At 36.4% G+C, this 18,526-nt stretch overlaps 1 protein-coding gene across 1 annotated transcript; it reads left to right on the top strand.

Moving 5' to 3' along the window:
* Nucleotides 1-2,215: 2,215 nt before the first annotated feature.
* mdp1 (magnesium dependent phosphatase 1) lies at nt 2,216-12,958 on the top strand. Its single transcript, NM_001386482.1, has 6 exons — nt 2,216-2,339; nt 7,389-7,452; nt 7,563-7,670; nt 10,522-10,629; nt 12,419-12,504; nt 12,596-12,958. The coding sequence occupies exons 1-6, from the start codon at nt 2,306-2,308 to the stop codon at nt 12,676-12,678; spliced, it is 483 nt and encodes a 160-aa protein (NP_001373411.1). The 5' UTR covers nt 2,216-2,305; the 3' UTR covers nt 12,679-12,958.
* Nucleotides 12,959-18,526: the final 5,568 nt, after the last annotated feature.

The following is an 18,526-nucleotide window of genomic DNA, read 5'->3' as shown; positions in this document are numbered from 1 at the left end:
TATCAGATGTTGGATTTTGGTTTCCACACCTGATGAATAAATGTCAGTATTTGACATCAATATGACGTTAGTTTAAGATGTTGGCTCAATGTTGGCTCTTGGTCACTTTCTAACAACCTAAAATCAACCAAATATCAACGTCATTTGGTGACAATATTGGACATCAAAATTATGTTATCATTAGACACTGTCTAGACATTGAATTTTGGTCACTTGACATCACAACCTAAATCTAACCTAATATTAACGTCTTGGGCAATAACTCTGGTACGCATGCACAAATCAGAAGTAAATGCATCAGCTTTTTAACAGCGTAATACTCACTACTTTTGAGTACCTTTGAATGGGCTACTTTTTACTCATACTTTGAGTCATATTTACAACAGATACTTTTACTCTACTTGCAGTACATTTTTAGGCAAGTAATGGTATTAAGTATGATTTTTTTCAGTACTCTTTCCACCACTGTTTACACCTCAAGAAATTAAGTTTTTAAATTCCTCCTCTCAGTAGCAGTTGATGGCCAGTAAACTGGTTATCTATTTAGAGCAGGGGTAACATACTTTAGGTTTTTAAATGATTTATTAATTTAAATGCCAAATGTGAAATGTAAGAAGTATCTGTGAGTGTATGCTGCAAATGAAATCTCCCTACAGGGACAAATAAAGTTAACTAGGTCACACTTTACAATAAGGTTCATTAGTTAATGTTAATTAATGCATTTACGAACATGAACAAACAATGAACAATACAATTACTACTGTATTTGTTCATGCAAGTTAACGTTAGTTAATGAAAATACAGTAGTTCATTGTTAGTTCATGTTAACTCATGCATTAACTAATGTTAACAAGCATGGACTTGGATGTTAATAATGCATTAGTAAATGTTCAATTATGATTAATAAATGCTGTACATGTGTTGTTCATGATTAGTTCATTTAGTAAATGCATTAACTAATGAACCTTATTGTAAAGTGTTACCGTTAACTAACTAACTAACTAACTATTTGTTCACATAACAATTCAAACACCTGACTGATGATATAATGTGAAAGTAGAGTGAAAGTATATCAGTAAATCTCTGTAAACAGGCTTTTTGCATAACATGCTACAGAAAAACGCTGCTAACAGGTAACATTTCGCATTCATGAAGAGTGAAATATGAATATATATTTTTTTATTTTAGTTTTGAAACATTACATAAAGTAAAAATACAATTATTCAGATATATGTTATATCCATAAACATTACTATAGTTACAACAACCAAAAATAATGAAGTAAATATATAACAGGAGAAAAAAATTAATAAAAAATTGCAAAAGAAATTAATTAATAAATAAGATAAAAAATAAAAATATTATAAAATACTTCAATACATATAAACTAAAATAATAACTTAGGATACAATCATCGACTACAGCGGGGGATCAGAACTAGAAAAAAAATCCTTCCTGAAATCTAACATTAAATCATTCTTTTTGTTTTTAATTTGCATTAGAGACTTTTTCAGATTTTCCATTTCTAATAAAAAAATATAACATTTTGGTATACATTTCGCAAATTTCTGTTTATGTATAAAATATTTACCTTGTAAAATGTAGAAGTTAACAACATACTCGAATGTTCTTTTTGTGTGTGAAAAAGTGCAAATCACATCTTTTAAAGATAGCCTGTAATTAACATTTCTTTGCCAAAATAACACATCACTAACATCATTCCAAAATTTAAGAGAGGCATCACAGTTATAGAAAAGATGAGATAAGTCTTCCTCATGTATATTACAAAATGTGCAAGTACTCTCAATATCCATGAATTTAGAGAGTGAAATGTGAATAATACAAACTTACTTTCTGTAAAATGGCGTAATCTGCAGGGTGATGGACAGGGAGGTGTTCAAAAAGGTTGTCACCCTTCGCACTGATAGTCAGGAGCCATGGTGCCTATTGATTATTATTGTCATCGATATGTTTATTTTTAGTCTTAAAAACCGTTTAACCGTTACTACTGACTTGCATTGCGATGCAGCAAGCACGAGATTCATCCAACTATACTCTCCAATGATCAGCTAAAGTAATAAGCCACGTACAATTTGTATTCCTCACCTGATTGTGAGTAAATTAATAACAATTTTCCAGTTTGTGTGAACTACCCCTTTAAAGAACCGAAAGCCATACCTCATACGCGTTGATGACGTCATGACGCTACTTCCGCTTTACCGGTAAGCGAAAGCGATCTGTTCTGTAGCCTGTACATGAGATTCATTTGTGTCCTGAAGTTTGTCTTGTCAGTGTCTATTCAAAGATGTCTAAGCCGAAATTAATAGTGTTCGACCTTGGTAAGTTTTCAAAGTTCTTGTTTAAAGTTGTACTCTGACTGTATATGAATTGTACTTTGCGGCTTGTGAGTTATGTATATATTATATGTTTATTAGACTTATGACTAATAGACGTTATGCCTCTTTAACCACTTCTTTATGTGTTTTGTATAATGTCTGTAAATGTATTTTGTTTAATGTGGACAGTATATACAATATGACAGGTGGCTGATGCCAAGTGTATTTATATAATACATTAATATTAAATTACTCTATTAGTGACCATGTCACTTTCTTATAATTATAAGGATTCGTAGTAAAGATGTATTGAGCATTTTTAACCTTGTATAGCCAGGGCAGAATTTTAACAGATAATTTTGTGCCCTAAATATATGAGATGAGATCATACATGAGATGATGTAAGATTTGTGACTTGTTTCCTGATGGGTGTAGTGATGGGGTGATAACCAGTTCCAAGCTTTACCTCAGTTTGGAAAAGTCAGGGTTTTAAAACAATAGAAATGTTCAGTTATACCGTTCCTAATGTATATATAAAGGTTTTTTGAAGTGTTTGGTTTTATGTGTTGTAAAGAAACTAATAAAGAGAGCATAAGTCAGTAATTTATTTTAATTATTTAGACTTACATGTTTACTGTTCCAAAATATTATAAATGTTAAAGAATCAAAAATGCCTAAACTGAAATTAATAGCAATTGACCTCAGTTTTCAAAGTTTGTGTTTACAGTTGTACTCAGACATTACAATAGAGGCTTGTGAGTTATTTTTGTATTATATACAGTTAAAGTCAGAATTATTAGCCCCTGTTTGAATTAGTTTTTCTTTTTTAAATATATTTTCCAAATGATGTTTAACAGAGCAAGGGAATTTTCACAGTATGTCTGATAATATTTTTTCTTCTGGAGAAAGTCTTGTTTGTTTTTATTTTGGCTAGAATAAAAGCAGTTTTAATTTTTTAAACACCATTTTAAAGACAAAATTATCAGCCCCTTTAAGCTATACATTTGTTTTTCGATTGTCTACAGAACAAACCATTGTTATAAAATAACTTGCCTAATTACCCTAACCTGTTTAGTTAACCTAATTAACCTAGTTTGACCTTTAAATGTCACTAAGCTGTATAGAAGTGTCTTGAAAAATGTCTAGTTAAATATTATCTACTGTCATCATGGCAAAAAATAAATAAATCAGTTATTAGAGGTGAGTTATTAAAACTATTGTTTAGCAATGTGTTGAAAAAATCTTCTCTATGCTAAAGTGAAATTGGGGAAAAATAAACAGGGGGCTAATCATTCTGACTTAAACTGTGTGTGTATATACACACATACATACATACATACATACTTACACTGTATATTAGGCTCGTTACGCCTCTTTAACCACTTCCTTATGTGTTTTGTATAATATCTGTAAATGCATTTTGTATAATGTGGACAGAATATACAATATGACAGGTGGCTGATGCCAAATGTAATGGGTATTTATATAAAAATTCTTAATAAATTATATTATTTTAATAAATAACTCTACACTTTCTTATACTTAAAAATGATTTATGTAAAACATAGATGGGCAATTTTTTATCTTGTATAGAAAGGGCAGAAATTTGACATAATATTGTGTGCTCGAAGTATATGAGATGAGAGTATACCTGAGATGATGTAAGATTTGTGACTTGTTTCCTGATGGGTGTAGTGATGGGGTGATAACCAGTTCCAAGGTTTACCACGGTTTGGAAAAGTCCCTTTTTTAAAACAACAGAAATGTTCAGTTATAATGTACCTAAGGTTTATGTTAAAATGTTTTGAAGTGTTTGGTTTTATGTGTTGTAAAGAAACTAATGAAGAGAGCAGAAGTCAGTGATTTATTTTAATTATTTAGCCTGACATGTTTACTGTTCCAAAATATTATAAATGTTAAAGAATCAAAAATGCCTAAACTGAAATTAATAGCAAATTGACCTCCGTTTTTAAAGTTTGTGTTTACAGTTGTACTCAGACATTACAATAGAGGCTTGTGAATTATGTTTATATAGCTTATATTATATATTATATTGTTTATATATGTTTATATTATATACAGTTGAAGTCAGAATTATTAGCCCCTGTTTGAACTAGTTTTAGTGTTCCTAATCTGCAGTTGCCTCTCTGGCTCCACCGCTAACTGTACTACAAAAAAAAAAAAATTACTAATGCTTCGCTGGCGAGGCAGTGGCGCAGTAGGTTGTGCTGTCGCCTCACAGCAAGAAGGTCGCTGGTTCGAACCTCGGCTCAGTTGGCGTTTCTGTGTGGAGTTTGCATGTTCTCCCGGGGGTTTCCTTCGGGTGCTCCAGTTTCCCCCACAGTTCAAAGACATGCGCTACAAGTGAATTGGGTAGGCTAAATTGTCCGTAGTGTATGTGTGTGTGTGTGTGTGTGTGTGTGTGTGTGTGTGTGTGTGTGTGTGTGTGTGTGTGTGTGGATGTTTCCCAGAGATGGGTTGCGGCTGGAAGGGCATAAGCTGCGTAAAAAAAAACTTGCTGGATAAGTTGGCGGTTCATTCTGCTGTGGCGACCCCGGATTAATAAAGGGACTAAGCCGACAAGAAAATGGATGAATGAATGAATAATGCTTTGCTATTTATACTTTACACACCTGAAACTTGTCTACCGCACTTATTCATTGTTGCTCTTATAGTTGTGTAAATTGCTTCCTTGTCCTCATTTGTAAGTCGTTTTGGATGAAAGCGTCTGCTAAATGACTAAATGTAAATGTAAATGTTTTAAATATTTCCCAAATTATGTTTAACAAAGCAAAGAAATTTTCACAGTATGTCTGATAATATTTTTTCATCTGGCGAAAGTCTTATTTGTTTTATTTCAAACAATAACTTGCCTAATTACCCTAACCTGCCTAGTTAACCTAATTAACCTAGTTTGGCCTTTAAATGTCACTAAGCGTAAAAAAATCTTCTATGCTACACTGAAACTGGTTTGGACATTGTACTGCTGGATTGCGTCTCACTATAGTTGTTAAACGTGATATTTAATTAATCTTGTCTCTGTCTTACGACACTTCCGTCTTTTGAATCTATTAGGTAACGTGTCACAGCCTCAGTACACTGCTTCAGTCTTTCACTTTTACACTTGTACTTAGTAATTTTAGTGAAAACCTCAGATATTGTTGGTTGTGCTCCTTTTTTACCGACCAACCTCCCTTGTAAAAAGTGACTGACAGGTGGTAATTTCTATGTAACTTATATCTTTATTTATTTATGATTTATTTATGGGTGAAACAATAACCATGCGGGTCAGGTAGTTGAAAGGGTAGGCTACAAATAATTAATTAGTTATGAATTAATTAATTATTCATAAATAATTAATTCACCTCCGCCTATGACGACGATGCCATCGTCCATCGCAATGCTTCACGTTAGACATCGTACGATGCCAAATTAATTGACATCGCCCAACCCTACTGTGTTTCAGCAGTTGCCATCAGGACTTCGTTTTAGAGTTCCTATTTGCAGGACAAATAGATTTAGAATTTCTTTTATAATGGTGGCCATTGGGTCATTAAATGAGACCAGCAGGGAGGGAGAAGCACCTAAAAAGTGATGTATTGTATGTTGTGTGGTAATATTTTGTTAATGTGTACATGGACAGCACCTTGCTGCAATTTTAGTTTCCCTAAACTGGATGATAAACGGGATAATAAACACAGTGAACTAAAAAGGAGCTTTGGATATGCTTGTGATACCAATGTCACATTCAGATATGACAGATCAAAATAAAGCACAAAGAAAAGCCTACCTCTCAGTTCGGTTTCACTATGCAAATGGATTTGTAGAGCAGCCTTGTTATTTGAAGTGATTCGTTTCACTTCTTTTAAATGGAAGTTCCCCAAACTTAAAATGCAACCTATAATTTGAAATGCATGTGATTGGCTGCTCATAAATCCTGGAGGATGAAGTGTTTAGAAAATGTAAAACTGCAGAATGTTTTCTGAGAGGTTTGGGTTTAGGGGTAAACTTAGGGGAAGAGGAGAGAATATACTGTCTAAAATATACAGTAATAAATCATTACATCTATGGGTGCTCCCAAAACACAAAAACCCAAGTGACGTATCAGAATGCTAATTTGTATAACGACATGGGTATGACATAGGTATAACAGTGAGAATGTGAGTAATGAGGACATTGCATTTGTGTGTTGGTTTGACCTACATTATGAGAACCCACAGTCCTAATATTGTGGTCTTTAGTTAGGTTTCCTGCCCTGTATTTCAAATAGCAAAATATATATCTCTAATAACTGATTTATTTTATCTTTGACATGTTGAAAGTAAATAATATTTTACTAGATATTTTTTCAAGGCAGTTCTATATATAATATTCTATGTCAGTGGTTCTCAAACTGTGGTACGTGTACCACTAGTGGTACGCAGGCTTCCTTCTAGTGGTACATGGAGGAATGAAATATGTCATGTACATGCTACACATATTTCAAAATTTATTAAAAATGATGTATATAATATGCCATATGGCATATAGCCTATATTTCTGAGGTAATCTGCCACGTTTTTTTAACTGTGCAGGGTTGTAGCTGCTTTACTGGGCCACTGTATTTCAATATTGTTCATTTTGGTGGTACTTGGAGAGACAATTTTTTTCTGAGGTGGTACTTGATGAAAAAAGTTTGAGACCCACTGTTCTATGTATAATGATGGTTTGTTCTGTTGACTATCGAAAAAAATATATAGCTTAAAGGCTATAAAGCTTATAATTTTGACCTTAAAATGGGTTTCAAAAAATGTAAAACTGCTTTTATTCTAGCCAAAATAAAACAAGTAAAATTTTCTCCAGAAGAAAAAAATATTATCGGACATACTGTGAAAATTTCATTGCTCTGTTAAACATAATTTGGGAAATATTTAAAAAAGAAAAAATAATTCAAAGGGGGGCTAATAATTCTGACTTCAACTGTGTATAGGCGAAATACTTTTATGTATTTCTATCCTTGTTGTAATAGGCATACCAACATGTATATATAATTAATTTCTTGGTTTTAAACAGATTACACACTCTGGCCATTCTGGGTTGACACTCACGTCCAAGCGCCATTTCACATCGATGACGAGTATGTTTTTTTCAGCTCTTGTGTTTGTTTTCATTTAAAATATTTGAAGTTGTTTACCTGGTTGTTGGTTCTTTTTTGCTTTCACATGAACCTGTCTTCTGCTCTTCCAGGGGCATAGTGAAGGATTCCAGACGTGAAAAAGTTCCCATTTATCATGATACAGAAAAGATCCTGCGCTCACTCCATAGTCAAGGCTACAAGATCGGCATCGCATCACGGTATGATTTCTGTTGAACATTGTGACAATCATTGTGAAATGATGATTGTGATGATCTTAATCAGATAAATATTAGAGCTTTTGTGCAAAATTAATTCTATATTGATTCAGAGATTTTCTAAATTCATCGCTATTCTGTCCTGCAGTGGATTGTGATGTTATTTTTTAACAGCAGATGGCACTGTATGCTTTACAAACCACTGTACTTTGTTTGAATCCAATTCCTTACAAATACCACTCGAACCTAAAATAACCATGAATAAAGTTAGAAATGGTTCAAGCGAGTAACGAGTGTTTATAGTGAGCTATGTTTACATTACTGTAAAACTGTGATGTAAAAGCCAACTTACATGACTAGCCTAGAGCATCGTCTGCTGTTGAAAACGCACTTAGAGTGTCATTTGCTGCTAAAAACTAGCCTAGGGAGCCGTCTGCTATTAAAACTACCCTAGAGCACCGTCTGCTGTTAAAACTAGCCTAGAGCGACATCTGCTGTTAAAACTAGCCTAGAGTGCCATCTGCTGCTAAAACTAGCCTAGAGCACTGTCTGCTGTTAAAACTAGCCTAGAGCACCATCTGCTGTTGAAAACATACCTAGAGTGTCATTTGGTGCTTAACTAGTCCAGAGCGCCATCTGCTGTTAAAACTAGCCTAGAGCACTGTCTGCTGTTAAAACTAGCCTTGAGCGCCATCTGCTGTTAAAACTAGCCTAGAGTACCGCCTGCTGTTAAAACTAGCCTAGAGCACTATCTGCTGTTAAAACTAACCAAGAGCACTGTCTGCTGTTAAAACTAGCCTAGAGCACCATCTGGTTTTAAAACTAGCCTACAGCACTGTCTGCTGTTAAAACTAGCCTAGAGCACTGTCTGCTGTTAAAACTAGCCTAGAGCACCATCTGGTGTTAAAACTAGCCTAGAGCACCGCCTGCTGTTAAAACTAGCCTAGAGCACCGTCTGCTGTTAAACTAGCCTAGAGCACCGTCTGCTGTTAAAACTAGCCTAGAGCGCCATCTGCTGTTAAAACTAGCCTTGAGAACCATCTGCTGTTCAAACTTGCCCAGAGCGCCATCTGCTGTTAAAACTAGCCTAGAGCACCATCTGCTGTTCAAACTTGCCTAGAGCGACATCTGCTGTTAAAACTAGCCTAGAGCACTGTCTGCTGTTAAAACTAGCACAGAGCACCATCTGCTGTTAAAACTAGCCTAGTGCACCACCGTCTGCTTTTAAAACTAGCTTAGAGCGCCATCTGCTGCATTAAAATAAACTAGAGTGCTGTCTGCTGTTATTTATTTTACTAGAGCATCAGCTGCTGTTAAAAACTAGTCTAAAGCGTCGTCTGCTGCTAAAGACTAGCCTAGCAGCAGATGGTCCTCTAGACTGGTTTTTAGCAGCAAATGGCGCTCCAGACAACTTTTAACAGCAGATGACTAGACTTAACTTGACTAGAGCGCCATCTGCTGTTAAAAACTTGACTGGAGCACCATCTTACAGCATTATACAATTATGTAAAAATTAAACAACAGACATACTTAATCTGACCTGTAATTCACCCTAAATCGTATGTTTTAAATGAAAACTGCTTTCTGAAAAATAGGCAGATAGGCAAAGTATTAAAAGGAAAGTTCGCCCAAAAATGAAAATTTACTCACCCTGAAGTGGTTCCAAACCTTTATGTCTTTCTTTATGATGGGAAAAACCAAACACGATGATAGTCAATGGTTACAAGTTTCCATCATCCTTCAAAATATCTCCTTTTGTGTTTAACAGAAGAAACTCAAACCAGTTTCTGGCAAGTGTAGAGTTTGTAAATCCTGACAGAATTTTGGATGAAGTATCCCTTTAAAATTATTGTGTATTTTGGGGGTGTACTGCAATCCATATATACAGTAGTGTTTTAATGTTTCTAATGTAATCTTGCACTAAATTCAAGGCTTATGCTAGTTTGGTTGAATAAAATAAGCAAACAATGTAAATGAAATATGATAACAAGATGCTGCCATGCCAGAAACTTGTATTATTGTCAGCTAAAAGAAAGGCGCTCATAACAAGAACAATATCATAACGATATCATAAGATTCATTTACAAAGAAATCGCTTCCTCCGTTTCAGTGAGAAGTGAAAGCAGGAGAGGGAGTGTGTTTCAGGACATGGATTAGATCAAATTTAACAGGGAGGGAGGATAATACATTTCCATGCACACAAACACTCACTCTTTGTCTGCATTGCCCATGAGAACACATCCATCTATGTAGAAAAGTGATGTACATATTATAATTTTCGTAATTTAAAAAAATAATTTCATACTGACCACCAGGAAAACTCCCGATCATAGATATATGTATATATCTCTGGCGGGCGAGGCAGTGGCGCAGTAGGTAGTGCTGTCGCCTCACAGCGAGAAGGTCGCTGGGTCGAACCTCGGCTCAGTTGGCGTTTGCATGAACCTCGGCTGTGTGGAGTTTGCATGTTCTCCCTGCCTTCACGTGGGTTTCCTCCGGGTGCTCCGGTTTCCCCCACAGTCCAAAGACATGCGGTACAGGTGAATTGGGTAGACTAAATTGCCCGTAATGTATGAGTGTGTGTGTGAATGTGTGTGTGGATGCTTCTCAGAGATGGGTTGCAGCTGAAAGGGCATCCGCTACGTAAAAAATGAATGAATATATCTCTGGCCCCAGAATGGCCAGTCCTTCACTGCATCTTGGTCCCACATTCATTTCAAAGGAGCACTACCCTGTACTAAAATGGCGGCTCTATTGACGCATTCCTTCGAATAGACAACTACAAAGTAGGCGACATCTAATGTATATATATATGTAAAATATTAATGTTAGCCTTTTTTTCTGTTTCTTAAAGGACCAGTGAGACTGAAGGAGCCAATCAACTACTGTCACTATATAATCTCGACCAATACATCTCATTCAAGGAGATCTACCCGGGGTCAAAGGTCACTCACTTTAAAAGGTACATAGCTGATTTTTTTTTTGTATAAACAATCTTGACTTTGTGGCACCATGCATACTTTCTGGTGGGAATCTTTTTTGTTTCCCCTACCTCTAGTTAAAATTTGTTTATAATACATACGCTATCTGACAAAAGTCTTGTTGTGGATCCCAGTTGTAAGAGCAACAAATAATTACTTGACTTCTAGTACATTATTTGGAAAAGTGGCAGAAGGTCAATTTTTCCCATGAATCATCTGTTGAACTGCATCCCAATCATCACAAATACTGCAGAAGACCTATTTGAACCCACACAGACCCAAGATTTACAAAGGAATCAGTCAATTTTGGTGTAGGGAAAATCATGGTTTGAGGTCATTCAGTATTGGGGTGTGTGAGAGATCTGCAGAGTGGATGAAAACATCAACAGCCTGAGGTATCAAGACAGTTGTGCTGCCTATTACAATACAAACCACAGGAGAGGGCAAATTCTCCAGCAGGATAGCGCTCCTTCTCATACTTCAGCCTCCACATCAAAGCTCCTGAAAGCAAAGGAGGTCAAGGTGCTCCAGGATTGGCCAGCCCATTCACCATATAGGAACATTATTGAGCATGTCTGGGGTACGATGAAGGAGGATTCACTGAAGATAAATCTAAAGAGTCTTGATGAACTCTAGAGGTCTTGTAAACGCTTTCTTTGCCATTCCAGATGACTTTCTTAATAAGTAATTTGAGTCATTGCAGAGATGTATGGATGCAGTCCTCCAAGCTCATGATGGAGTCAGACACAATATTAACTCTTTCTCCACTGCAGCATGACTTTATATTCTATACTGGACATTACTTCTGTTAAGAGACAAGACTTTTGTCTAACAAAGTCAGACCTTACTGTCCTAATGAAATCATTAAAAATCACAATTAATCCAACTTATGACCTAAGTGTTACTTTAAGGTGGTTTACAAGACAAATGCCTTATGTCCAATACAATACAATATTTATTTATAGAGCACATTTAAAAACAACTTAGGTTGACCTAAGTGCTGTACATAGGAGTGCTAAAAACAGAGAAGCAGAATATAAAAGAAACTTTTAACAGATAAGAGCAATAAAACATCAAGGAGTATTAAAAGCGAGAGAAAATATAGGTCTTTAAAACAGACTTAAACACAGAGATGGAGGAGGAAAGTCTAATGTGAATGGGTAGACTGTTCCAGAGTTTAGGACCAGCAACAGCAAACGCTCGATCTCCTCGTTTTTCAAGGTGTGTTCTGGGCACGGTGAGTAAATTGAGATCGTAAGTAGCCAGCAGCAAGCTCTCTGCAACTCTCACATGGTCGCCTACTGAAGCTAAGCAGGGCTGCGCCAGGTCAGTCCCTGGATGGGAGACCACATGGGAAAGCTAGGTTGCTGCCGGAATTGGTGTTAGTGAGGCCAGTGGGGGGCGCCCAACTTGCAGTCTGTGTGGGTCCTAATGCCCCGGTATAGTGACGGGGACGCTATACTGCTCTGTGAGCGCCGTCTTTCGGATGAGACGTTAAACCGAGGTCCCGACTCTTTGTGGTCATTAAAAATCCCTTCGAAAAGAGTAGGGGTTTAACCTCAGCATCCTGGCCACATCTGCCCACTGGCCTCTGTCCATCATGGCCTCCAAACCATCCCCATATTCCAATTAGCTTCATCACTGTCTCCTCTCCACCAATCAGCTGGTGTGTGGTGTGCGGTCTGGCACAAAATGGCTGAAGTGTGTGTGTGTGTGTGTGTGTGTGTGTGTACTGTGTACCTTCTCTGACTGCTGTTGTTGTGTCTCCAGGCTGAAATCTGCCAGCGGCGTCCAGTTTTCTGACATGATGTTTTTTGATGACGAGGAAAGGAACATCGTGGAGGTCGGCAGGCTCGGTGAGTCTCCGCGTCGTCATCTTCACAGATCTGCAAGTGTGTGATGAAAGCTGGATTGAATGGCTGTTTTCTGCTCTCTTTATTGATTCAGGTGTTACCTGTGTGCTGGTTTTCAACGCGATCACCTGCAATCTAGTCAATACAGCACTGGAGCAGTTCAGCAAGAAGCAGTGATGAAGGGGAATCCATTCGCAGAGCAGTCTGACGTGTTCACGGGTCATTTCTGTTTAAACATTTCAGTGCAATTGCTGCAAATATTTATTTATGTTTTATAACTATTAGATTTTAATATTTGGTCTACTCGTGATGCAGGTGTTCATTAGTTTGCCATATATAAATTGGTTGACTCCATCATTTTTTAAAAAGTGACATTCACCTGTGCTTATTTTTACTTCCAATGGTGTTTATGCACAGCCAGTGTTTTCTATTACCAATAAACTTCTGGTGAATGGTTCATGTGACTTTCTTTCATTCATTCATTTTCCTTCAGCTTAGTCTCTATTTCAGGGATCGCACACAGCAGACTGAAACACCAGCTATTCTAGCATACGTCATACACAGCGGATGCTCTTCCAGCCGCAACCCATTACTGGGAAACACTCATACAGTATGAGTGTCATATCATATTCACACACTAATACACTACGGCCAACTTAGTTAATTCAATTGGTCCCACTTTATATTAAGTGGCCTTAACTAATATGTACTTACATAGGAATTAATAGTTTGTTACAATGAACTTATTGTGTAAATACATGTATTTACTGTGTACTTATGCTTGATTAAATACATGCATGTAATTACATCTGTAATTAACTTTTGTAACTACATTTGTAAATACACTGTTGACCATCCCTTACACCTTAACCCACCCTTAAACCTACCCACAACACCAAACCTGTCCATAACCCAACCTCTATCCCAACTCAAAAGCACCACAAGTGTTCTCAAATACATTATAAACACAGTAAGTACATTGTAATTATTTTTTGATGTAAATACATAGTAGTTAAGGACACTTAATATAAAGTAGGACCATTCAATTCACCTATAGCGCATGTCTTTGGACTGTGGGGGATACCAGAGCACCCGAAGGAAACCCACGCTAACACGGGGAGAACATCCAAACTCCAAACAGAAATGCAAATGGTCCAGCCGGGACTCAAACCAGTGAGCATCGTACTGTCAAACTTTTATAGTTTGTTTTACAGCATCGCTGTTGTAATAGAATTAAAATATAATCAGCAGGGTTCATATCGTCACCTTAGAATTACAAGGTTCAATCTGCATTCTCAATGATTTTGAGATATTGAGCTTCAAAATTTTGGCATTTCATACAGCAAACAATATGCGTGTAACAGTTCTATTTCATACATTAACATGACAGAGACCCTAAATGTACTCTAAATGTAAATTGTCAATATTATCAAATTATTAAAAATATCAATTCTCATAGATTAGTGTAAAACAAACAGGGCAAATGCAGATCGAACCGTCTGATTCTAAAAAGTCATTTTCCGTATGGAATTATAAGGTTCTAACTGGCAGATCATTAATTGAAGGACTAATCAAGAAATACAATCACAAAATACTGTATATAAATTGGTGTTGTAACAATAGGTTGATGCTTGAGAAAGTGACATTTTTGCTTTTTATAACATTTATTTCATGTTTTAGGATCAATATATTTTGTTCTTGATCAAATTAAATATACAATGCTGTGCTAAATATTTTATCCAGTGCAGCTGTTAATTTCATGTAATTAATATGGTAATACTTATTGAATTTTATGCTTTATATGAATTATTGAGTTATGTCCCATAAATTTAATTATTTTCCCTTCAGAGTTTAATATCAAATTTAAAGACTTTAAAAGAAAACAGACAATGAGCAACTGAGTTTAGTAAACACTGAAACATATATCAGCAAATCTACACACACACACACACACACACACACACACACACACACATATATATATGTATATGCATACATATATATATATATATATATATATATATATATATATATATATATATTATATATTTTATATATTTTATATATATATATATATAAATATATTTATATATATATATATATAAATATATTTATATATATATATATATATATATATATATATATATATATATATATATATATATAAATATATTTATACATATATATATATATATATATATATATATATATATATATATATATATATATATATATATATATAAATACACACACACACACACAAACATAAATAAATAAATAAAAATATTCACATTTAACGTATTACATTTTTAAAGTAACTTTCTTTTTAAACATTGTAAAATTTAACATTTCATCTAAATGTCAAAAAATGCTTCTAAATCATCACATTTACACATTTACATCTTTTCAGTTTTAGGTTCCTTCTCAATTTAGTTTGGTGCAGCCTTATTTAGTCGACTTTAGTGATTTTAGTTGACTTTACTGATTTAGTATTTCGTTTAGGTCTTTCCCACTGTCAATGGAGCAGTCCGGCGAAATGACAAAGCTGATCTGATTGGTCCTTTTGTGTGTGCATTTGAAATGCAGGCTAGAGTTCGACTTTTAGATAAAAACATTTTTTATTTTTTAAATAAAAACGAATTATATATACACACACACATCATAAAAATAAGTTGTCATTTAATAAGAATATGTGAATAACTCAATTTTGACAAAAATGTCAGATGGAACCTCATAATTCTGAGGTGACGATATGGTCATGGAAAACCTGGAAAAGTCATGGAATTTTGACATGGCATTTTCCAGGCCTGGAAAAGTTTTTGAAAAACAAAAAAACCCACAAAGTTTTGCAAAATGTAATGGAAGTTTTCAAGTTTCGCAGTTTGCAGCGTTAAAAAGTTCAAGCTTGCTGAACTCTGACCTGTAAAATCGCATCACGTGATTATTTGAGACCAATAGAAGCTCAAAACATGGCCTCTCTGTACAGAAATTTAAAATATAGAGCAAGTGCTCGCTTTTTAATGTCTAATTATCTAGTAATGTAAAATGTAATGTACTGTGCATTTATTTAGCACATTACTGTGTATTTATATAGCGCATTTATTGTGTATGGCCATACATCCAAAGTGCTTGACAATTATGAGGCACGGGGTCTTTCCACACCACCACCAATTTGCAGCATCCACTTGGATGGTGTGACTGCAACCACAGGACAACTGCGTTCACCACACACCAGTTACAGGGAGAGTGGAGAGACAGTAATAGAGCCAATTCAGTGGATGAGAATGATTGGGAGGCCATGAATTTGGCCAGGACACCAGGGTTACACCCCTACTCTTTAAAAGTGCCATGAGATTTTTAATGACCACAGAGAGTCAGGACCTCAGTTTAACATCTCATCAGAAAGACTGACACACTGATGGTGTCCCCTTCACTATACTGGGTCATTAGGACTCACATAGATCACAGGTTGAGCATCCCCTGCTGGTCTCTCGAACACCAATTCCAACAGCAGCCTAGTTTTCCCATGTGACCTCCAGTCCAGGTACTGACCAGGCTCAGCCCTGCTTACCTTTGTGAGTAACCAGTCTTGGGCTGCAGGGTGATATGTTGTGACAAATCTTTTGTAATCCCGCCCCTTTTCACACACTCTCAGAAATAAAGGTACGCGAACTGTCACTGTGGTGGTACCTTTTAAAAAAGGTACAAATGTGTACCTTAAAGATTCATATTAATACCTTAAAGGTGCATATTAGTATCTAAAAAGTACAAAAAAAAGTTCCTCTTAAAATCTTTAGGCACTAATAAACACTTTTGAGATACCAAAATGGACACCAAGTACAAATGTGTACCTTTTGAAAAGGTACCACCCCAGTGACAGCTCACGTACCTTTATTTCTGAGAGTGCAGGGATGTTCGTCAGAATTTCGTATGCTCAAACTCTAGTGTGACTGCAGCTTAAGAGCAATAGTAAACATACTATGTATGGGTGGGTTCCATTAAGAAGGGCTCATCCCTATGCCCTAATCCCTTTAAAGGGCCCCTAGTAAGAGATTAGAGGGTGAGAGCAGTGATTGACACCAAACAACTTCCCTACTCCAAGGATCATGGCCTAAAGCATCCATCAGTTGTATTTTTCTAAATCCTTCATTCCAAAGGGCCCTTCAAAGTGGCCAATTTTGAGCACTTCAGTCATGAATGACACTTCAATAGAGCTGCCTTCATTTTTTCAATCCTGAGTGCCCTTCGGAGGTCAAAATATCCCATTTGGAACGCACCTTATGTTAAAACAGCTTGGATGCATTCTGCAATTGACATCAGTTGTACACTCTTTATTGTGGGATTGACAGCTCCACTATGCTTTGGACACCATCACAAATGGCAGCTCCCTCAAATTGTGCACTATGCTAGAGCGTGATTTTGGACGCAGCCCTATTAATAGCTATGAATTTGACCAGAGAAGACAACGCCTTCAGCTTCAAACTTATACTTGACATACAGCAGATAATATACTGTCCTCAATGTACAGCTACTTAATACTTTAAACCCATTTTAGCGCTCTGTGGCAGTTTGTGTGTTTTGCTGAATAATTTAGCGTCAGGTCTGCGTCTCAGAGGGTCTAAAAGCCCGATGGCCTCCTTTTCTAATAATTGAATAGCGTTTTTTTTGCCGCGGGCGGCATTAACGGTGCTGCGCCTTTACCTACCGGATCCCGACTTTCCTCTGAATAAGTGATTCTGTGTCTCGCTGACAACCTGTTTAGATAAAAGCAGAAAGTGCTGCACATCATACAGTTCAAGAGACAGATGCATTTGATCTGGATCTCTCATCCTGAAGTCCAAAGCTTCCACTCTGCTTCTTCTCGGTTTTCGCGGGCGCTGCATGTAGAAAGCAAAGTGACAGTGGAATAAAGGCGAGGTGAGCTTTAGTATTTTTTTTTCCTCAACATCACAGCGGCTTTATGTCATATACAGACAGCAACGCTTTCTGTAGTTTGGGAGAGTTGCTAGATCTTAAAATGAGTTTAATAATTCACGGTGGCTTAAAAATTGATGCGGTGGATTGTAATAGCGGACTGGAGACGACACCGTTTCATATTTTAAAGGTCTGCGAATGATAAACTTTTAGGAATGTGTTCAGGTATTGGTGGAGGAACTGTTATAGTACAATACTAGATGTTATAAAGCTACACAGATTGGGATATTGGGAAATAATCTGATTTCTAATACATTAAAATTAAACAAGCCACGGTGTGTTATTGCAGCAGTTCTGACAGGATTACATCATCATTAAAATAATTACATTTACTAAAACTTGATTTCATAAGTATTTGCATCAGAATATGGAAGAAAGGTGATTTAAGTGACTTTGAACATGGCATGGTTGTCGGTGCCAGACGGTCAGAAACTGCGGATCTACTGGGATTTTCACGCACAACCATTTCTAGGGTTTACAAAGAATAGTCTGAAAAGGAGAAAATATCCTGAGCGGCAGTTCTGTGGACGTAAATGCCTTGTTGCCAAAGGTCAGAGGAGAATGGCCAGACTGGTTCCAGCTGACAGTAACTCAAATAACCACTTGTTACAACTGACGTCTGCAGAAAAGCATCTCTGAACACACAACACGTCCAACCTTGAGGCAGATGGGCTACAGCAGCAGAAGATCACACCGGGTGCCACTCCTGTCACCTAAGAACAGGACACTGAGGCTACAATTCACACAGGTTTACCAAAACTGGACAATTTAAGATTGAAAAAAACGTTGACTGGTCTGATGGGTCTCGATTTGTGCTGTGACATTCGGAATTCGGCGTCAACAACATGAAAGTATGGATCCATCCTGCCTTGTATCAACGGTTCAGACTGGTGGTGGTGGTGTAATGGTGTGGGGGATATTTTCTTGGTATCGTGTCAATGCCACAGCGTACCTGAGTATTGTTGCTGACCATGTTCATCTCTTTATGACCACTGTGTACACATCTTCTGATTGGTAATTCCAGCAGGATAACTCGCCATGTCATAAAGCG

The sequence above is a fragment of the Danio rerio genome, chromosome 23 (assembly GCF_049306965.1).
Source record: "Danio rerio strain Tuebingen ecotype United States chromosome 23, GRCz12tu, whole genome shotgun sequence".
Lineage (NCBI taxonomy): Eukaryota > Metazoa > Chordata > Actinopteri > Cypriniformes > Danionidae > Danio > Danio rerio.
The sequence above is the reverse complement of the archived record's forward strand: the minus strand, read 5'-3'. Positions and strand labels throughout refer to the sequence as shown.

Excerpts from the sequence above, each read along its gene's own strand:
- mdp1 (NM_001386482.1), top strand. The coding sequence starts at position 2,306 with ATGTCTAAGCCGAAATTAATAGTGTTCGACCTTG. Across the intron at positions 10,630-12,418 it reads AAGGTCACTCACTTTAAAAG|GCTGAAATCTGCCAGCGGCG; the intron begins GTACATAGCTGA and ends TTGTGTCTCCAG. Across the intron at positions 12,505-12,595 it reads CGTGGAGGTCGGCAGGCTCG|GTGTTACCTGTGTGCTGGTT; the intron begins GTGAGTCTCCGC and ends TTATTGATTCAG.